Genomic DNA, 23,301 nt, shown 5'->3' with positions numbered 1-23,301 from the left:
TAAAGCCTTTTTATCTGGACAGTAAGGGTGGTTTTGCCAATACATAACAATAAATACAAACAAACACAAATACAGTGAAATGAACTAATATTTGTCATTGAAAGATAAAGTTAGATGTTGGTCGAATGCAGTTAGAAGAGCCCAGGTTTGGTCCAGGACCTCTCGCTGCATGGCCGTTAAATTTGTATTTATTCTAATGTCAGTGGGGTTGTAGGAACAGATAAACACTTACTGCTCAGCAGCTTTACATATCATTTTCTCCAAATCCTGAAGACCTTTTCTACAGCGCTGTATATATGTATATATACCTATGCAAAGGTTTTGGCACCCCTGGATGTTCGAAATGAAAATCAGGTTTTAACACAGCCTCTACAGAGCCACACTTCTGCACATTTTAATACGCAATTACTGTTTACTTGCTGAATTTAACATCTTGGAAAAAAAAATAAAACAGAATGTGGACTGTGCAAACGTTATGGACCATTTTAAAATTTATGTTTCATTTTTTTTACATAAAACTCAAAGTAAAAGAAATAAAAATTAATTTTTAAGTGTGTTAATTATCTACGAGTTGACATGTTACCGTGTCAACTTGTGCTAACTTGTTTTCACACACACAGGGTGGCAAAACTTCTGCATATGATATATATCTACAGCACTGTAGAAAACGTCTTCAGGCTAAATTATACGTAAAGTTGTGGTTTGATCTGGGAAGTAAGTATTTATCTCTTCCAAAAATCTGAAACCCCACTAACAGAATAAACACAAATTTAACAAATCACTATATATATATATATATATATATATATATATATATATACACATATTCATAGTATTTATATATGGACTATACATATATAGCCATTGTCCCAAGAAAAAAAATAAGCGACCTCAAAATAAAAACAATCTTAACTTTTAATGTAAGTGAACGTAAAGAAACTGTATTTTTTCTTTGTTGCTCTAAACATGAGAAAAAACAGATGCTTTTCTCTGGACACTGACGATATATGTAGTCCATACTATACTTCTTCAAAAATGTAAATATATAAAAGTATACAGTATATAAATAGTATTTTAAATATTTACACATTCAGGACTTTTTCATTGGGGGGGTGTGGGGGGGGGGTGCAAGGTGATAACAACCACGAATTAAAGAAAATAAAGTAAAAAAAACCTTGGTAAATCTGGCATGCCCCTTTCAATCGCCTTTACAATAATCTTGTTAAGTCATAAAATCACCTGTCATTAGGCCACTTAATATGTCTATTATATTTTAATGCCATCTATATTTGAGATTTACACATCACTTTGCCTTGGATATATGTAGTACCCATCCTTTCACCCAGTTTGTACTCAGCACCCCCAACCGTACATATTAGGCCTACAGTATAAAGTCTATATATAGTATATAAAGTGTATACAGTGCATTGTATTATAATATATGTATTATAAATGGCTAAAGCTTTCTCAGAATTAAACATTTGGCTCCAACAAACCTTGGGGCTGGCTCAGCTCGTGGAACACCACTATATCATGTGGGTCGTTTAGATGTTCAGCCAGGCTGGTCACATCCTGACCGGTCAGCCTGTTGGCGCTGAAGACGGCCTCCTTCTCTCGGTCCGTCCAGTACACTCGGTCCTGAGCGAGGGAAGAAGAGAGACAGCGGAAAAACTGAGAGGAGCTGAGGTTAGACAGGAAGAGCACCAGAGCAGCAGGAGACAAGCAAAGCTGCACAGTTTGGACTGTTTTGTGAAAAAGATCGAAGAAAGCGGTGAGTGAAATCCCACATGCTTGGTCCAAGCTGTTTTCATGTAGTCCTGCCAAGATACTTTAAACTGAAAGGCATCACTGTTCTGCTCTTTCACAACAACCTGCTGACAGACTCTTTCATTCCAAGACCACAGTTACTATATTCTTCCTTTGTACTGAGGCTCTGCTGTCAGAGTGGGAGGTCCACGAGCTCCACTCAAGCAAAAGCTGCATGCTGAAAAGCCTTGAGTGCCTGTGGGTGGGGACGGTAGCGGTGAAATAAAGGCCGGGTAATCACAGACTCCTGATGGAAACAAGTGAGATGTCATTTTGCTTTTCGTCTCCAGAGTAACAGGAGCCTCTCAGTCGGGCTCTAAAGAGATGTTATTGTAGAACGTCAGGTCAAACTGACCAAACCCACAATAACTTCAGAGCCACGATTAAGGGTGAAGTCCTGTATTTACCTGTTTCTCCTTATCAGTGCACCAACTGCGTTAACATACGGGACCTGCTATGATACACAGGGTGCAACAGCTGTTCTAACTACGATATTGTTGGTCAGAAATTAAGCTACGTTTTCCTGTCAGTCGAGAATCTCCCTTCAGAATGCAATGTAGTACAGTGCTAGGCTCAGTCCCTGTCTGGGAAACTGAGCCTAAATCTTCTTAGAACATTAAAAGGGGCAGTTGTGGGCTGGAGGTTAGGCAACTGGCCCTGTGACCGGAAGGTTGCCGGTTCGTATCCCCAGTGCCGACAGTACATGACTGAGGTGTCCTTGACCTCACCCCCAACTGCTCCTGGGCACCATGAATAAAGTGTAATAAATGAGAACAGATGATCATATTACACAACATCACAGAAAACTATCAATCAGCAAAGCACTGTTTAATTAAAGTGTGAAATTAAGAGTAAAATTAAAATCTAAAATGCAAGCATGAAAAAAGCCAATACTGGCTTGGCTTCCGTGGTACGTTCTGCAGGATACATACTGTGGAGCAGGTTTTATAAATAATAAATGTGTATTTTCTTTACCAGCATAAATAAAACAGCACAAACTTTAGTTTTTTAGCCAGATGCGTCTTGACTTTCAGCTTTGGTTTGGTTTTCTTTTAACTTCATTACTGATACGCATAATATCATTAATATAATTTATATAAAGTGATTGTAGAGGGTCCATGTGCATGACTAGATATTAGTGCATGACCAGCAAGATGTTATGAAGGTCATGTCAGTTGTTAGCAATTACACTGAGAATCAGTTTGTCTGCGGGGTGTATTCCATTAGGGAACCTATTAAAGAACACTAGAGTCTGCGGTTTATTCGTACCAGACTGTCTCAGCTAACTGAGCTGCTGCACTACTCTGAGCTCAGAGTGCTGTACAAACCTGCCACATGAAGAAATGTTACTACAATAGAATACGACAGCGAGGTGACAGAGTCAGCACTCTCATTAATTCTACCATCACACACACACTCACACAGCCACACACACACACACACACACATTAGACTGCTGTGTCTGTGTGTGAGCGATAGGGCCAGGGAGTAATCACGGAGTGTGTGTGTGTGTGTGTGGGTGTGTAGTGGAGCGCAGCATAGAGGGTGGACTTGGAGCTGTTTAAACTGGTGTGGGGACTACAGATGTGGTTCTGTTGGCTAAAATCATGTGGGTGCCTATGTCATTATAGGAATGTTTAAGGTTGAAAAACATTTTTAATCATTACTAATTAAGTGTTTTTCTCGCCAAAGTGCTGCTGTGGTTTGCCACAAATCTGGGCACTCCTGGTCCAATTACACATTTCACTGATTTCTGAAGTGAAAACAGGGCTGCTGTACATTTTGCTGTACATAAAATTCAAGCTCAAATTCAAAATCCAACTCAACAAAGCTTAAATACTACCATATCGCACATAAACGCAAATATGAGGTATTAATTCAAGCCACTGTACTGCAGTGCCCTTGCACAGTGTGTGTGAGTACAAACTGAGGCCTCATCCACACATACTTGGATATTTTTACTATTTTTTTCTCTGTTTTCCATAAAATCTTTGTCCACATCAGCAGGGTTTCCAAAAATGTCTCCATCCAGACCAAAAATGCTCACATGAGCATGCTAGCAGGGTAACGGGCAATAACACCTCCCAAAATTTGATGCAAAAAGCCTTATGTCAGCATTAAGATTAAGAGACCCGTACTGGTCCCACAACGGGGAAATTTCACCTCCACATTTAACCGTGCAGTTAAACACCACATACACACTAGTGAATGCACACATACTAGGGGCAGTGAGCATGTGAGCGGTGGGCAGCCCTATCCGCAGTGCCCAGGGAGCAGTTAGGGGTTAGGTGCCTTGTTCAAGGGCACTTCAGTCACTTACTGTCGGCTCAGGGAATCAAACCGGCGACCTTCCGGTCACAGGGCTGGTTCCCTAACCTCCATCCCAGGCAGAGACTTTCCAACAAAGTGACGGCAGCATTACAACTACAGTAAGGTTTGACTTGCAGGCCGTTAGATTCAAAGTTCGATTTCGACCAGAAAATAAAAGCTTAAAAACTAAAAGAAAGCCAACTGCTTGCTGCTATGTGGCTGTGTGCTTTACCAGAGCTACGCCACTGTCTCTAAAATGCTCACAGAGTTCTGATCAAGCAGAGAATGTTGCTCAAAATAATTAAAGTGATGTAATTAAAATGTATTATTATCGATTATAGTGATGTCAGACTCATGATACACCTCTCACATACACACCCCATCCTCTGCGGTTCAGGACCTTCTTTAGCTCATACTCTTTTTGTAATTAACTAATTAAATCAAACGCCAAAAGAACGTTTGCTTCTTTGGGCAATAAACTATTTTGAAACACAAACTGACCTCAAACACGGCGAGGGCGTAGGGATGGCCGAGTCTTTCACTGGACGACAGGATCACTCTGCGCTGAGCTCCATTAAAGTCCACACTGGAGATCAAGTGGAGCTTCGAGTCCACCCAATACAAGCGCTTTCCCACCACGTCTGCACACACAAAGAAAAACATACTGACATTTGGAAGAAGAGACAAAACAGTCACTCTTAACTCAGCTCTCTTCTCCAAAGAGATACTTGTAGTGAGTCTGCTACTCTTACCCAGCGTGATTCCATTCGGCCACTCGATGCCCTCAGACACCAAAACCTGACGGTCCACTCCATTCATGCCTGCTTTCTCAATCTTGGGCCTCATTCCCCAGTCAGACCAGTACATAAACCTGTGAGGAACACAGAATATATTACATGACTTGTGAACAGAATCAACCAATCAACCAATCTATCAATCAATCTATCAATCTATCTTCAATACTGTACAAAAATCAGGGGCCACTCTTCATTTGTTTAACTTCCATTAAGCACAAGTTATTTTCAGAAGATATTTATGAGGAAATCAGATATTAGATAATCCAGGAGAAAATTAAGGAGGAGTTCAAAAATGTACTAAAAGCTACAACGAAACTGGAGCTAACAACCACCTGGAAGAGCTGGTAGACACCAAAACTGCCCCCATCAGATAAACAGCAGATAAAGCTTCCTCTTTGGGGAGAAAATCAAGCTGCTTCAGATCTGAAAACATCCACGGGTGCTTCTGTCCGTCCTTCCACTGTGAGAAGACCACTCAGCGCTTAAGGAGTAGAAAGAAGCAGCCTTTCCCCCTAAACACTACACAGAAGCTCACCCTTGCTCTGGATCCACAGCGATGGCCCGTGGTTCACTCAGCTCCGTGTCGATCAGAACTCGCCTCTTGCTGCCGTCGGCCGAAGCCACAGAGATGCTCCTGTCGCCCGAGTCCGTCCAGTACAGGTTGTGCTGAACCCAGTCGAGAGCCAGGCCCTCCGGGGAGTGCAGCTCAGAGTCGATCAGAGTCACGTGACGGGACGGGTCAGACGCCTCGTGGATGAACGCACTGAGGAGAGAAAAACAGCATTTAACTCAAGATCGTCCTCTTTACTGTAGATCCATCGTCTTTCCCTCGTTTACTGTTTTTGGACGCAGAGTATTTTAGGGTTTGTAAAGAGCAAAGTGTAAACACCCCTGGTCAAATTAAACGTGTTAACACGTCCTCTACAGAGAACACACTTACGGTATTGAGGTATTTTTCAGCTAATTTTAGTGCTCAGTTTCTATGTATTTGATTGAAGACAGTGAAAATAAAACACAAGATATAAAATGTGCCAGAACTTTTGCACAGGTAACATTTTATGTTGCATTTTCTCCTGAGAAAACAGTAACTGTGCACTAAAATGTGCAGAAGTGTGTTCTCTGTTGAGGATGTGTTCACTTACTCACACTTGACCAGGGGTGTTTACACTTTCGCCCAGTATTGGATTTCTTCATTTCTGAGAAGATTAGACATAAGATAATCCAATTCCACAAAAAAGGAAAAGAGTTTGCAAAACGAAAGACCACAAAACTGATTAAAAGCTCCAGAGAAAATGGGCCTCCTAACAACCACCTGGAAGACCTGGTAGACACCAAAACTGCCCCATCAGATAAACAGCGCTGTAGGCTTTCATCTCTGAGAGAGAGGAGAAGATCAAGCTGCTTCAGATCTGAAAACATCCACAGGTGATTCTGTCCAACCTTCCACTGTGAGAAGACCACTCAGTGCTGTGGGTCTGCGCTATGGGCGTTAACAAAGGCATGCTGTAAGTTTATATGAATTTATATTTAGTTATTTATCAGTCATTTTTAATGATTTTTAACCCATATCACATGTTCGTAAGTAGAAGGGGAGATGTTTTATTATGATTCTAGTCTGATGAAAAGCAGTGCTGTATGTATATGTATAATGCGTTATATAAAGTAATGAATTTTGTAATATAACTGCATTTAAACATTTATGAATTGAAAGACTACTAAGGGTTAAACTGTGAATCCGAGTTTTTGACCTAGAGAGATTAACCTAGTGCTAACACTGAATTTTGACAAGTACTTTCAGGCTGTCCTGAAACACTCAGTGCTACAATTACTTTCATGCTAAATATCGACAGTCTATTAGACTTTTCAAGCATATGAACAGCAGTCAGGGCTTGACCAGCACTCTCCATATTTGAGGACCTGTCTCTTTCTCAGAAGAGTGATCAGTTCCGGGGGTTTCCCTGGAGTACTGGACGATGCTCAAGGTCTGTGCATAATCATAGCCGCAAAAGGTCAGACTCACTTCACAGCTCTGTAGCAAACTGGTTCCGACTCACAAAGGAGTGGCCCTGAAAACTAATGACTTTGGCTTTTATCAGAAGAGAAGCCGAGAGACAGGGCAGGGGTGGAACACCGCCTTTAATAAGACACCCACTGAGGTCCCTATTATTAGGAGAGAGAATGTCCCCAATTAACCAGAGCTCATGGGATGGCCGGCAGGTAAAAGAGAGAACGGGAATGATGTGTGAAGACAGCCTGAGCAATAATAGGAAGTGCATAGATTAGGACAATTTGAAACTGAATAAAGTTCTGTAACTAGGTTGGATCCAGGGGTCGAAACCACTAATTTAGCATCAGCACTTCCCAAACAAAAGTGGGCGAAATCTCAGTGTTTTAGAGCATTACATCTTAGAATAGGAGATATTAGTCCATAAACAACCTCACTAAACACTTCTACATACTACAATAGAAAATATTAGTCCATGAACAACCTCAATAAACATTCTTATATGCTAGAAAAGGAGATATTAGTCCATAAACAACTTCGATAAACACTCATATGCTCTAGAAGAGGAGATATGAGTCCATAGACAACCTCAATAAACACTCCTATACTACAGAATAGAATACATTAATCCATAAACAATTTCAATAAACACTTGTATATGCTAGAGTAAGAAATATTAGCCCATAATCAACCTCTGTAAAACATTTCTATACACTAAAATCGAAGATATCAGTACAAAACAATATTAATAAACACTCGTATATGCTGGAATAAGATAACAACCTCTGGAATCATTTTTATATGCTGGTATAAGAGTTATTAGTCCATAAACAACCTCGATAAAACACTCCTGCTCACTTGAATTAGAGATATTAATCCACAAACAATTTAACAAACACTTTTTTACATTAATCCATAAAAAATGCTCCTATACAATAGGAGATATGAGCCTGCAAAGCAGCCTTAATAAAGAATTAGAGATATTAGTCCCATAAATAATCTCAATCAACACTCCTATACACTAGAATAGGATATATAAGTCCATAACTAACCAAAATAAATATCCCTCAACACTAGAATAGGAGATATTAGTCCATAAACAATATCAGTAAACACTCCTATGCTAGAATAGAAGATATTAGTCCATAAACAATATCAGCAAACACTCCTATGCTAGAATAGGAGATATTAGTCCATAAACAATATCAGCAAACACTCCTATGCTAGAATAGGAGATATTAGTCCATAAACAATATCAGTAAACACTCCTACGCTAGAATAGGAGATATTAGTCCATAAACAATATCAGTAAACACTCCTACGCTAGAATAGGAGATATTAGTCCATAAACAATATCAGTAAACACTCCTACGCTAGAATAGGAGATATTAGTCCATAAACAATATCAGTAAACACTCCTACGCTAGAATAGGAGATATTAGTCCATAAACAATATCAGTAAACACTCCTATGCTAGAATAGGAGATATTAGTCCATAAACAATATCAGTAAACACTCCTACGCTAGAATAGGAGATATTAGTCCATAAACAATATCAGTAAACACTCCTACGCTAGAATAGGAGATATTAGTCCATAAACAATATCAGTAAACACTCCTACGCTAGAATAGGAGATATTAGTCCATAAACAATATCAGCAAACACTCCTATGCTAGAATAGGAGATATTAGTCCATAAACAATATCAGCAAACACTCCTATGCTAGAATAGGAGATATTAGTCCATAAACAATATCAGTAAACACTCCTACGCTAGAATAGGAGATATTAGTCCATAAACAATATCAGTAAACACTCCTACGCTAGAATAGGAGATATGAGTCCATAAACAATATCAGCAAACACTCCTATGCTAGAATAGGAGATATTAGTCCATAAACAATATCAGTAAACACTCCTATGCTAGAATAGGAGATATTAGTCCATAAACAATATCAGCAAACACTCCTATGCTAGAATAGGAGATATTAGTCCATAAACAATATCAGCAAACACTCCTATGCTAGAATAGGAGATATTAGTCCATAAACAATATCAGTAAACACTCCTATGCTAGAATAGGAGATATTAGTCCATAAACAATATCAGTAAACACTCCTACGCTAGAATAGGAGATATTAGTCCATAAACAGATTCATTAAGCACTTTTATAGACTATCAGTCCACAAACATTAACAATAAATGCTCCTATGCTAGAACAGATTTGTACATAAACAAAATCAGTAAACACTCCTAAACCCTAGAATAACAGATTAGTTTATACACAACTTCAATAAATGTTCCAATATCCTAGAAAAGGAGATACTAGTCCAAATCTATTACAGTTTAGAGAAATATGTACTGAGGTTGTTTATGGACGAATGTCTTTTATTCTTATATATAGGAGCGTTTATTGAGGTTATTTAATAACAAACATATAAAATTCTACTGAGTATTTACTGAAGTTGTTTATGTATCATATACATTATGCAATTTTTTAGCAGCAGATTCTTTTGTCTGCTGTATTAACGGCCATTAAATGTCCAGGACACAGACACAACTGCTCATATATGAGGAAATTCTTTCTTAAGAAATTGCTTCAGTTTTAGCGATATGCTTTGTGAAATCCCAAGATACGAGTGGCTGGGAGGCACCTCTATAACATTACCATAATGAGCCCATACAGCTGGCTTTAGGGATTAAAATACAGTTCAGAGTCTCATTCTCAGGGGTGCAATACTTTAAGCTCTTTATCGACTGCTTCCAGGCACATTTTCGGAATAACCGACAGAAAAGAAAGGTCAGCATGAGGTCACCTGTAGATCTTGCGCTGGAAGCGGTCACACCAGAACATGCGGTTGGCGGCCACGTCAACATCTATGGCCACAGCGTTCTTCTGGGTGGGGACCACCTGGGTGTAGTCCCGCTTCACAAGGTCGATGCGTCGGATCTCGTGTCTGTTGGTGAACATCAGGTAAGGGCTCTTCCCTGCGTGGAGCAGAACAAAGTGGTGACAAATCTGTTTCCCAGCACTACCTTTGTTTGTTTGCTTCTCTCAGAACAAAAGTACATTATTTACCATAATAGACCATTAACTCTTCTACAGTTATTACTGTTGGGTTTTATACTTTCAGTTTACTTTCCGTTGCTATTTATTAATGTATTTGCATAAAGTAAAATAAAATTATTCTAGCATGTAAGAGTGTTTATTTAGGTTGTTTATGTTCTATTATCTCCTATTCCAGCTTACAGAAGCATTTACTGAGGTTGTGTATTAACTACTATCTCCATGCCTAATGTCTCCTATTCTAGTGTATAGGCGTGTTTACTGAGGTTGTTTATTAATTAATATCTCCTATTCTAGTGTAAGTGAGTATTTATTGAGGTTGTTCATTAACTGGTATCTCCTATTCCACTGTACAGTAGCGTTTAATGAGGTTGTTTATTAACTAATATCTCTCATTCTAGTGTATATGAGTGTTTATTGAGGTTAATTAACTAATATCTCTCATTCTAGTGTAGAGGTGTGTTTATTGAGGTTCTTTAATAACGAACATCTCCATTTCTACTGTATATGAGTGTTTATTGAAGTTGTTTATTAACTACTTTCATTTTGCTGTATATGAGTGTTTATTGAGGTTGTTCATTAACAAATACTTCCTTTTCTACTCTGTTTGAGTATATATTGAGGTTGTTAATTAACTAATATCTCCCTTTCTACTGTATATGAGTGTTTATTGAGGTTGTTTATTAACTACTATCTCATTCTGCTGTATATGAGTGTTTATTGAGGTTGTTTATTAACAAATATCTCCCTTTCTACTATATATGAGTGTTTATTGAGGTTGTTTATTAACTAATATCTCCTATTCTAGTATATAGGTGTGTTTATATACATATGTAACAGACAATTACACAGAAGCCTCAACCACTACATATCATTAAAATAGTTCAGCTTCCACTCTTTTCAGAACACTTGTTTCTGAGTTTTTCAAAGAAATTTGTAGCCATACCTCCAAAGTTCAGTATTAGAAGTTACTTGCACTTTCTGCTTCAGTCTTTGCTCCAGTTTTGAAAAGTCCTGTTTAGTAATTGGTCTCCTATTCTATCTCCTATTCTAGTGTAAGTGAGCATTTATTGAGGTTGTTCATTAACTGGTATCTTCTATTCCACTGTACAGTAGCATTTAATGAGGCTGTTTATTAACTAATATCTCTTATTCTAGTGTATATGAGTGTTTATTGAGGTTGTTTACTATTATCTCCCATTCCACTGTGTATGAATAGAGGTTAATTCACTAATATCTCCCATTCTAGAGTATATATATTTGTAGCCATACCTCCAAAGTTCAGTATTGGAAGTTAGTTGCACTTTCTGCTTCAGTCTTTGCTCCAGTTTTGAAAACTCCTATTTTTTTTATTTTTATTTTTTACTTACTTTCCTTTGACTTTCTCCCTCCTTATGCAAAGTGGATCGTGTTCCATCCAGTCTCCACAGAAATCTTTCTTAAAACACTGATAACTGCCTCTCTGATGGAAATTTCACAAATGGAGGGTGGTCTCAGTCAGCCCCTAATGTTTACATACCTACAAACAATTACAAACTTGCACACCTTCAGTGCTGTTCACTATAGACTGTAAACATGTGAGGAACCCCTGTGCTTGGTAGATGATATACGTATCCGTCCTTGCACCTGTGTGTGCCCTACTTTTATGATCAATGGTGGGCTGCAACGAAAGTGCCAAGACGAATTCTGCAGTACTTGACAGTGGAAGAGTGGAGGTTCTTTCATCAGACAGGACAATTCTAGTTAAGTATAAAACCTCTCAAAGCAGCCTTCAGGCAAACTGGCTTCATCTGAGAATATCAAGAAGTATTTCTCAAGGCTAGTTCAGTCCAGCTCAGAGACTAAAGCTGGAGTTATACCACACGAGTTCTACTCTGAAGTTGTGCTAGTTCAAGTCTGCACATTTTGGAGCTGACAAAAGCTGATGACTGGCTCTGAAAATGGAGAAGACTCTAATTTCTCACCATCCAATGTACCTTCAGGCCAGTTGGAATATAACAAGCAGGTCTGATTATATTAGACAACAATCAAGTGGTAATCTAGTAATGTAAATGGGACCACTTGCATCTGAATGGATCCCATCAAAGGAAACTGAGAGAGCAAAACAAGCTGTTGTACCTCCCTATACCAACTGTTATTCTGTTCTAACCATTTGCTTCTTCATTTTTTTGGAAAATTAAATTGAAAAGATGCAAACAAAGTTATTCTGAGTGGTTTATTGTGAAATGCACCCATCCATCCATCCATTTTCAAAGCCGCTTCTCCGTCAGGGGTGAAATGCACCATTCTATAGAAATGTATTAAGTTGTTTGCAGTGGTGGTGAAAGGAACCAGACATCTGAAGCAGTTAATGCCCCTAAAAGCTCCCTCACTGAAAGTTAAAACATTAAATGGTTATGAATACACTGCTTTAGGCCTGAGACACTGTGTTATGACACTTTTGAGATAAGCTTTTGGCCTAAAACCTAATGTTTATCCATTCATGGTGGAAAGGTACAGGGTGCTGTAAGGCAAAACAGACCCCAAGGAAAACTTAATTTTGTGGTTTTACTGCTACTTTGCCATTATTAACAATACAGATAAAACTCAGACAGCACAGGCCTGCATAGGTCCACTGGTTTTGGATAATAAATAAAATGTCTACATTTGTGTTGTAGACACTGACCTCTGGCTCCTATAACATTTCACACTTAAAGGGAATCCACTGTTTTTTATTTGATTCCTGCATAATTACAGTCATTCAGAGTGGGTTGGTGTAAAACGGTCCGTTCTAGAGAAACTTACTGTTCGTTCTTAGTGGTGGTGACAGAAGAGGAACCAGATGTCTGAACCATTTAATGCCTCTACTCAGAGAAAGCTATCATATGGAATGGTTACAAATACGCTGCTTGAGATACTGCTTTATGATAGATTTGAGATAAGATTTTGGCCTAAAGCTTACTTCCCAAAAAAAAGATAAAGTTAAAAAATCAGGTTTACCACTTTCGCCATAACCAGCATTACATATGAAAACTCAAAAGACTTGTGTGGGTTAATTTGTCATTTTGGATATAAAATGGCTATATTTGCACTGTAATCACTCTGAGCCCTGGTAAAGAAATCATGTCTCTCTACAACGCAGCACTTTGTGAAGTTAAACATATTTGTATATTCAGGCTACAGTAGTTTAGCCTTACCCATTTAAACTGACGATAAGAAGGATTTCAGCCTGGAATATTTTCTCAATGAGGGATAGCCAATCAAAACATTTACATATACACTATATGGGCAAAAGTACCTGGCCATATAGTCACCATCACACCTTTATGCGCATCCCATTTCAAAGCCGTGGGCATAACAATAAGATTTTGGAGTGTGTCTGTAGGAATTTGTGCCCAATCAGCAAAAAAAGCATTTGTGAGGTCATCATCACAAAGATGTTCATTGGGGTTAAAGTCAGGGCGTGTGCTGGTTACTAAAGTTCCTCCACACCAAACTCATCAAACCATGTGGCTTTGTGCGCAGGGCGGTCACGCTAGAACAGGAAGGGCCTTCAACAAACTGTTGCCACAAAGTTGGAAGGTTATAGTTGTTTAAGATATCTTAGAAAGCTGTAGCATTAACAACACCCTTTACTGTAACTGACTGCCCAAACCCCATACAGCACTCAGCAGCCCCACTTTGTGATTATGCGAGGTTTACTGCTTCGTGGCTGAGCTGTTATTGCTCCTAGAAGCTTCCATTTTTACAATAATATCACTTACAGTTGTCTAGGGCAGATCTAGCAGGGCAGAAGTTCAGAAATTGACTAGTGGCAAAGGTGCTATCCTATGACAGTGCCATGTTTAAAGCCCCCGAGCTCATCAGTTCGATCCATTCTATTTACAAAGTTTGTCTATGAAGTCCAAATGGTTATGTGTTTGACCATCTGTTAGCAATGGGTGTGACTGAAATACCTCAATAGTTAGGAGGGGTGTCCACATACCACATAGTAAGCCATAGGCCACTACAGGCCATTCGGTGTACAAATATTGCATAAAGTTAATTTTATTTAACTTTAACTTTGTCCTTTTTTATCAGCTCCACTTACTATACAGGAGCACTTCGTAGTTCTACAGTTACAGACTGTAGTCCATCTGTTTCTCTGATACTCTGTTACCCTGTTCTTCAGTGGTCAGGACCCCCATGGACCCTCACAGAGCAGGTACTATTTGGGTGGTGAATCATTCTCAGCACAACAGTAAGTGTGTGTTGCGCTGGTACAAGTGGATCAGACACAGCAGTGCTGTCTGTAACTGTAGAACTACAAAGTGCACCTATACAGTAAGTGAAGCTGATAAAATGGACAATGAGCATAGAAACAAGGAGCTGGTCATAATGTTATGCCTGATTGGTGTATCAGTTTTAAAGTCATGGTAACAAAAACAGCCTGTTAAATACTGAGGGGTGAAGAGTGGCTGCAAAATGGTCACTTAAAAATGAATTAAGGACTCAAAACCAGGTAAATGTGGGGAAAAACACGTAAACAAAATGTCAGGTTTGTTTGCTTTAAGTGGAGTCTCCTACCCTCTGCTTTGCAGGTCTTGCTCACTGGGTCCATCTCATAGCCCGGGTGGCACTCGCACTTGAAGTCTCCTTTGAGGTTGATGCAGATTTGACTGCAGGCATCTGGATTCTCACACTCATCAATGTCTGTGGAGAGACATGTAGCACAAACATGCTCAGTCCAACGAGGCGACAATAGAGCCAAATCAGCAACAGGGAATCTGCCATTAATGAATTACTGGCTCTCAAAAGAAACTCATTACTGAATCTCATCTGGGCAAGTAATAGCATGCACAGAAACAAAGGCAAAACTGATTACATGCTCTTCCCCATTTAAAGTGTTATTATACTGTTATTTTTTTTTCATTAAGGCAATTTTGTGATCAAAAGAGACAATATAATGAGATCTGAGAAACTGGTTTGCAAACATTCTAATCCTTAATCCCTGTTGGTCTGCACAACATCAACATCAACAACGTATTTTATATTAATTATCTGAAATATAACCCAATACATAGGTTTAAATGAGATTAACTCAGCTTTCACCTCCGCATGTCCTTTTATCCAGGAGTTTGTAGCCAGTGGGACACTGGCACTCGTAGCCGATGGGTCGGTCCACACAGATATGTGAACAGCCTCCGTTGTTTAGCATGCATTCGTTCAGACCTGTGAAAGAAATTGACCATTTTTAACATTATTTTGGTAAAATTAAACTGAAAAGATGCACACAAAGCTATTCACAGTGGTTTATTGTGAAATGCACCATTCTGGAGAAAACTATTGAGTTGTTTTGCAGTGGTGGTGAAAGGAACCAGACATCTGAAGCAGTTAACGCCCCTAAAAGCTCCCTCACTGCTTTAGGCCTGAGACACGTGTTATGATACTTCTGAGATAAGCGTTTGGCCTAAAACCTAATGTTTATCCATTCATGGTGGAAAGGTACATACAGGATGTTGTAAGGCAAAACAGGCCACAAGGAAAAGTTCATTTTATGGTTTTACTGATATTTTGCCATAATTAACATTACAGATAAAACTCAGAAGACTCGTGTAGGTTCGCTGGTGGTTTAGATAGTAAATAAAATATCTATATTTGTGTTGTAGACATTGTGACCCCTGGTTCCTATCACCACCACTGTAAAATCTGAGTTAATAAGTTTACCTAGAGTACAACAACTTCACATCAAACCACTCGGTTTAACGGCTCAACAACAAAACATGATTTAAAGTGTTTCTCTTTGCCTTTATTACAGCTTCCATTCTTTTGTGGAGACTCACTCTCTATTTTTCAAAGAACTCTGCTGGGATAGTTTTCCACACCTCCAAAGCTGGTTGCACTTTCAGCTTCTTAAGAACCAAGTAATCAAACATGTTCAGTGATGTTGAAGTCTGGACTCTGGAGTGGTCAGTCCATTGTTCAGCTTCTTTGTTTGATGTGTCCGTCTCCTTTTCTCAGTGAGGTTCTTCTTGATCAGCTACACATCCTTTCAGACCTACAGCAGTGAGTGGTCTTCTCACAGTGGAAGGATGGACAGAAACACCTGTAGATGTTTTCAGATCTGAAGCAGCTTGATCTTCTCCTCTCTCTCAGAGATCAAAGCTTTCAGTGCTGTTTATCTGATTTTTGGTGTCTACTGGCTCTTCCAGGTGGTTATTAGGAGGCCCGTTTTCTCTGTAGCTTTTAATGAATTTTTGAACTCCAGTTTTGCAAACTCTTTCTTCACTTATTTACCTTGGACTTTTCTCTTCTTTATGCAAGTAGATTATCTTATGTCTACTTTCGTGGTGGGCGTGGGTAGCGCTGTCGCCTCACAGCGAGGAGGGCCTGGGTTCGATTCCCCTGCCGGGGTCCTCTCTGTGTGGAGTTTGCATGTTCTCCCCGTGTCTGCGTGGGTTTCCTCCGGGTTCTCCGGTTTCCTCCCACAGTCCAAAGACATGCAGTCAGGCTGATTGGACGTGCTAAATTACCCCTGGGTGTGAGTGACTGTCTGTGTCTGTCTGTCTGCCCTGCGATGGACTGGCGACCTGTCCAGGGTGTATCATGCCTTCCGCCCGATGACCGCTAGGATACGCTCCAGCACCCCCAGCGACCCTGACGGAGAAGCGGCTTAGAAAATGGACTTTTGCACAGTACTATTTGTGTGTTTTGCATGGAAGAGAGCATGTATGCTAATTTCATTGGTGTCAATTTCCATTAGGAAGCCCTTTTCTGATCATTTGCATTTTTAAGAGTTCTGCTCTTGGCTAATGAACCGTTCCCTTCTGACGCTTGTTTGCTATTTGATATGTGAGTAAAGTTTACTCAGAGTGCACTGAGGCCACTTTAGAAGCTCTTCTGCTTTGTATATTGAGTCCCTGGGCTTTGTGCTTTGTTGCCTCCTGAAGGAGCTCAGCTCTCTGGGTTAACACTTAGGTTTTCTGGCTTAAAATCACAGCACGAGGGGTAAACACCCTGTGGATACTGTTTTAATGAGGCAAAATAGAGTCTGATGACACATTAGGAGAAGAGAGAAGCGCTGGCTCTTCTTTTCGTTCTTTTTCTCTGCCTCTGTGCGATCCTTCATCCTGTCCTCCTTCTCTCCCTCAGGCGTGGACCTGTGGACCAGGTGTTCTGTCGACAGCCCCATGTTCATTAGGAGGTGCTGGCATCCGGACAATAAGCAAGGAAATGAGCAATTAGGGCCTCGGCCCGCAGGCTCAGAGCCAGCCGTATGGCAGGCTTTCTGACTCGAGTGGGGGAACGAGAGGAGAACACAATAATGGACAGAACCAGTGCTCAGGGATGAACTGGCCTTCGGGACAACTGGGAGAATTTGCGTATTTATGCTCCGCCCACAAATCCATGCTTTTGTAGCGACGGTTGGATAAAGTCCCATTCAGACTGTTGAGTTCTTTGGTTTTTGTCAAAATTCCTGAATTCATTTTTAAATGTATCGTGTGTTACTATTTAAAATGCTATTTATTTTGTAAGCTTGTGTAAATTGACGTTGTTAAGATTCCTTTTAGCTACAACACTGTCCAGCTTGGTAGCGTCACATTTTATACTGAAAACTCGGTTTTACACATCGACTCGTTGGGTTGAATAAGGTTTTTGCCTATGTTCTGTCAGCTTTTTCCAACCAAGCAACACTTGTAATTAAAGAATGTTTTGTGGGCGGAGCATGACCAGGGCAATGCCAGGCCAGTCACTCTGTTCAGTGACCATTCTGTTGATCAACAAACAGAGAGAGAAAGAGAAAGTGAAAGAACGAGAGAGCAAGTACATCAACTGGCTAATTTTGGCCATACTTAGCTAGTTAGCTGGCTAGCCAGGTTATTCAGCCAGGTGATGTAAGCTACATTCTTAAAAAGGGTTCTTCAAGGGTTCTTTAGTAAATCGTTCTATATAGGACCATGAACACTCAAAGAATCCTTGAAAGTGTTCAAGGAACTGTTGAAAGTGTTCTTTGCATAATTAAATTGTTTTTTTCATACTGATTGAGAAATTTGCTTGAATATGGTTCTATATAGCACCTTTTGGAAAGCGGTTCTATATAGAACCAAACAGGGTTCTTCTATTGCTAACAATAGAAGAATGCTTTTTGGTGCTGAATAGAACCATTTTCAAAACGGTGCTATAATGAACCACATACAACATATTCTCCACCAATCTGAAGAACGATTTCACGATGCCAAGAACAGGTTGTTCGTAAATTTACACAGAACCATTTTCTTTACATTTATGGCATCTTATCCAGAGCGACTTACAATCTGACGATTTTACACAGGTAGGTAAAGGTGGTGTTAGGAGTCTTGCCCAAGGACTCTTATTGGCATAGTGTAGGGTGCTTGTCCTGGTGAGGACTGAACCCCAGTCTACAGTGAAGAAGACAGAGGTGTTACCCACTACACTAACCAACCATTTACTAAAGAACCTTCGAAGAACAATCTCAGCTCAGTCTCCAGGATATATTTTGTTTTTTCCATCTGAATTTACGTGACCAAATTGCTAGGCAAATTATTCAGTAACTGCATGAAACAAATATAATTTTTTATTTTATTTTAATTATTTATTTTGTAAAAGCCCCCCTCAAATGAACAAATTGCTATAAGCGTACAATTTACTGCTGAAAGCCAAAAATCTCAGACGCTCTTTCAGTAGAGTTCATCTTCTGTTAGTATAAGGGTTTACAATTATATCACCCATCTATTTGACTGGAAAAAAGTTGAAGATTCATACGACGCCCACCTTTTGAAAGCTATGAAGAATATGACGAAGTGCGTTTTGGAATCACTGGTGGTACTTTAGCTTGTTATAGTACTAAATAACTGGTAAACTAGTACCCTCTAAAACAGTATCTGTCAAACAGCATTGAAGCAAACTAGATGATTTATTCCAGTCTAAATAAAGTGACAATGTACATTGTACCAGTGATTGTACAATGAAGAGTACAAGGATGGTGTCAGGCCGATCGCAGTCCAGGGTCAAATTTTTTACCCAATTTTCTCCCCAAGTCATTGCCAGTTCCATCCGCTTGCTAGTCCTTCCTCTATCATGTGATACTAACAGGGTGGGAGGGTGCAGGATAGCATGACCTCCAAAACACGCGAAGCTTCACCGAATCTTTTCATATTTACACTAACGTAGTGTTATTGAACAGCTCAATATGCTTGGAGGAGAATGTTAACTGCTGTAATGTCAGCTAAAAGAGACAGATGCTGGCTCTGAGGGATGGCAAGCTTGCCAGCTCTCACCGTTTTGGCATGAGATTCACAATTTTGGATCACTTCTCAAGCTCCCACACTACGCAACAAAATCTCAAGCCAACCATCCAAACAAACCGTGCTGAAAACAAAAAAGCAAAACCACTGTGAATATTTTATACTACTATTTTTGTCTTAATAATATCTAATTGGCTCACACGCATCTGCTGCCGACAGTGATGGAGCAGTCACTCAAAAAGTCCAGTGCAGCTGGCTCATTACTTCTCTCCAACTGCAAAAATGTTCTTTGAGTTTACTCTTAAGAACTTTTGAGCAGTGTAATGATGGACACGAACACACAATTTACAAATCTCACTCCAGTCTCACACAAACCACCTGAAAATCTCACTCCAGTCTCACTCAAACCACCTGAAACTCTCAGTCCAGTCTCACTCAAACCACCTGAAACTCTCAGTCCAGTCTCACTCAAACCACCTGAAACTCTCAGTCCAGTCTCACACAAACCACCTGAAACTCTCAGTCCAGTCTCACTCAAACCACCTGAAACTCTCACTCCAGTCTCACACAAACCACCTGAAAATCTCACTCCAGTCTCACTCAAACCACCTGAAACTCTCAGTCCAGTCTCACTCAAACCACCTGAAACTCTCAGTCCAGTCTCACTCAAACCACCTGAAACTCTCAGTCCAGTCTCACACAAACCACCTGAAACTCTCAGTCCAGTCTCATTCAAACCACCTGAAACTCTCAGTCCAGTCTCACTCAAACCACCTGAAACTCTCACTCCAGTCTCACTCAAACCACCTGAAACTCTCAGTCCAGTCTCACTCAAACCACCTGAAACTCTCAGTCCAGTCTCATTCAAACCACCTGAAACTCTCAGTCCAGTCTCACTCAAACCACCTGAAACTCTCAGTCCAGTCTCACTCAAACCACCTGAAAACCTCACTCCAGTCTCATTCAAACCACCTGAAAATCATACTCTAGTCATCTCATCAAAGTTGGCAACCCTGGTGACTCGGCGGAGATATAGCACCATCCTACCTCCCCACAGAGCATAAGTCCAGCTATGCTCTCTTGAACTTCGGGTCATGGATACCTGTGGCTTGGACCACGTTGTCAGGGCTAAAATCTACAGCATTTTGCATTTTGTTCTGTGAGTGAGAATTATGTTATGTATGGATGGACGGCAGATAACAAGTATACATCGGTTCACTGGCTGGATAAGGTCGTCAGCCCCCTCACACCACCCAGATTATTGCCCTGTGTACATGGCTTTAAATCTCCTGGGAGTTTTTTAATTAACACAGCCTTTTATTTAAAAAGGCACACATTACCAACAACTGAAAATGTTGCTGACACTGTGCTGGATCGGTTACAGATGCCTGTGTATTGTATACCGAACTGCTCAGCAGCTCTCCGCTCTCATAAAGCTCATGAACCGCCAGGAAAAGCCACACACTGCTCTAACCAGCTGCTACAGACGAAGAAGGGCATTCAATGGACAGCAGAGAGAAACCGAAGCTCCTGTAACACAATAGGATTATCATCTCGTAGCTAGCTGGCTTGTTTTAAAAGCAGAGCTATAATCAAAATTTTAGCTCATAGTCCCTTCGGTCAGTAATGAAACACAGAACTTCAGATTAAACCTCAAAGTTTTTGTCAAACAGAAGGAAAAACCCGCTACTGAAGAGAATCTTGTAAAGGAAAACAGACTGAGTGAAAATGAGTGATGGGAAGTGGCATTTCGTCTAAAGCTGTGCAAAACCACTAGTGGGCCTCTTGGAAAACGCTGAGTAAAGTGTACATCAGCGGGCCAACAGTCTTGGGACCCTCGGATGTCACATGGCAGAGTTTATAACACACACACACACACACACACACACACACACACACACGCAAAACTATCACACCTTCATCCCGTCCACTCTTCTCTCTGATGCTAATGAACGTCTTGAGACTCGTCAAAGCCTCTCTCATGTTTGTCAGAAGAGAGCGGCGATCATTTCGCCTGCCCCAGATATTACTGAGACGTTTGAGTACAGGAATAAAAGGGTTTCTCCCTCTCCTCTCTCTCGGAACCGCGAGTTAAGCTGGGATGTGATCTTAGCTGTGATCCAAGGGCTCTCTTACATAATCACCATCCCAATTATCCTCCTCTAAGCTCCACACACCCTCACATCTCCTTACCGCACTCCTTCTTGGGCTCGTCTGATCGATCCTTGCAGTCTTTGACGTTATCGCACACCTTCGCTCCATCTATACACTCCCCGTTTCGGCAGAGGAACTTCAAAGGGCCTTCACACTTTGTGGCTGCGGTGGAACAGACAAAACAAGCAGAGATCAGACTAAACAAACGAAGAGAACAGACTAAGCAGCATCACTTATGCCCTAATCTCAGTAATATACTGGAGAGTCTGATTCATATAGTGCTATGGTCATAGGTAAAAGTTTGGGAGCCCTTGTTTAATTAAAAAAAAAGTGGAAAAAAAAAGCACAGAATTAAGATACTCATCAAAAAAGTTGAAAGCTAACCTTCTGCACATCTGTTGTTTATTTGTTCGACTTAGTTTAGTTAAAAGTTGTTTACTACTATCTCATTTAGGTCAGAAAGGTTGAAACCTCCGTGAAGCTGGCCCCCCCAATGTAGTCAGCATTTTTGTGAAATTAAACTTTTTTTTTAACCTATGATGTCACTAACCCCCCCCCCCCCCCCACCACCACCACTTCAACATTTTCACACTTGGACTGTCTCAGCGTCTGAAGTGGACTCAGACCGCCGAGTCATGGTTTCTTTTGCATATGTGAACACGCCAAACGAACTCAGACCCCTCTAAACGGCCCCAAAAAATGAACTGAGACCACCTCTCGGCCAATAGAGCAGCATGCGGGTCTGGTGGTTCGTCTCGTCACCGGATAGGTCGGATTTATCAGAGAACGCGGCCCACTTGGCGAGCGCTGTGAAAGGTTTCCGAGTTCTAATGGAGCTGTGGTCTGAACAAGAAGTGGTCTGAGATCCCAAAAGACCAGGAAGAAGACTGAGGCCTCTTTAGAGGTCACTTACATTGTGAACAGAAAAAGAGGCCATTTGGAGTTGGTTCCCTTCCAGGGTCACTTTAACAGAACTCGGTTGGGTTCTTTGAAAACGAACTATATGTGAAAACACTGTAAATTGCACAAAAATGGTCTTTTTTTTATTTGTGCTGCGTTTGAGTTGTTATAAGAAAAGTTTGTACTCTTTTGTAATTTATTAAGCAAGAATGTTTCGACGAATGACGTCACTCAGCCCCCCATCTGTGGGGGCTGTGTGATGGCATTCATTAAAAAAAAAAAATTCAGCCTCTAACTTGATAATTAACCATTTTTTTCAAGTCTTTTCAAAGAAGCTCATTAGTTAAGCTAATATATATTAGTAATTAATATATTGGTTATAGCTAATATCTCTCTCTCTCTCTATATATATATATATATATATATATAGCTAATAAGTCCACTCAGTTCAGCTTATTTTTTTGAGGTTACTCAATTCAGTGTTAAATATTAAAGATTCATTTAATAATATTGTTTACTTGCTCAAAAACAGTGACGCCGTCATATGGAGGCGAGCCAGAAGGACATTGCATGGTGGCTCTCTGAGCTCAGTGGGGGTTTTGTGTATAAATATCATACAGTTTCACCTCCCTGCTTCCTAGATAAACACTACACAAGGTCAGCAAGTCCGAATCAGCGGGGGCGGTCAAACGCGCACACTCACCGTTGACACAGCCAGCCTCGTCGCTCCTGTCCAAGCAGTCGAAGGCTTTGTTGCACTGTTTGATGCCGTGAATGCAGGAGCCGTCCCCGCACTGGAACTCATCTGGACGACACGTCAGGAGCGCTGCGGTGGACAAACACATTCACCGCTTAGAGCAGGGGTGTCAAACGCAACCACTAAAAGGGCCATATTAAAAATCCGTGGGCCAGCTGGGCTTATATTTCATTTTGCCGTGACCTGAATGGGCAATTTTATTTAAAATATGCCAAAACCGCAACATCAATATAGGCATTAAGTACTTATTAAAAACTAATTCTAAATAAAAATAGTTTTAG

The 23,301-nt window shown here is 40.4% G+C and overlaps 1 protein-coding gene across 2 annotated transcripts in view; it reads right to left on the bottom strand.

Moving 5' to 3' along the window:
- LOC108430740 (low-density lipoprotein receptor-related protein 8) overlaps window positions 1-23,301 on the bottom strand; it is a 122,895-nt gene that overhangs the window by 18,515 nt on the left and 81,079 nt on the right. For both annotated transcript variants that reach the window (XM_017703399.2, XM_017703400.2), the window contains exons 6-14: window positions 22,967-23,089; window positions 21,403-21,525; window positions 15,056-15,175; window positions 14,531-14,656; window positions 9,735-9,906; window positions 5,449-5,676; window positions 4,869-4,987; window positions 4,618-4,757; window positions 1,497-1,638 (exon numbers count right to left, since the gene is read on the bottom strand). In XM_017703399.2, coding sequence (XP_017558888.1) covers window positions 1,497-1,638; window positions 4,618-4,757; window positions 4,869-4,987; window positions 5,449-5,676; window positions 9,735-9,906; window positions 14,531-14,656; window positions 15,056-15,175; window positions 21,403-21,525; window positions 22,967-23,089 — 1,293 coding nt within the window. The remainder of the gene's footprint in view (window positions 1-1,496; window positions 1,639-4,617; window positions 4,758-4,868; window positions 4,988-5,448; window positions 5,677-9,734; window positions 9,907-14,530; window positions 14,657-15,055; window positions 15,176-21,402; window positions 21,526-22,966; window positions 23,090-23,301) is intronic.

Source organism: Pygocentrus nattereri, chromosome 2 (assembly GCF_015220715.1).
Source record: "Pygocentrus nattereri isolate fPygNat1 chromosome 2, fPygNat1.pri, whole genome shotgun sequence".
Lineage (NCBI taxonomy): Eukaryota > Metazoa > Chordata > Actinopteri > Characiformes > Serrasalmidae > Pygocentrus > Pygocentrus nattereri.
This window is presented reverse-complemented; position numbering and strand designations above follow the sequence as displayed.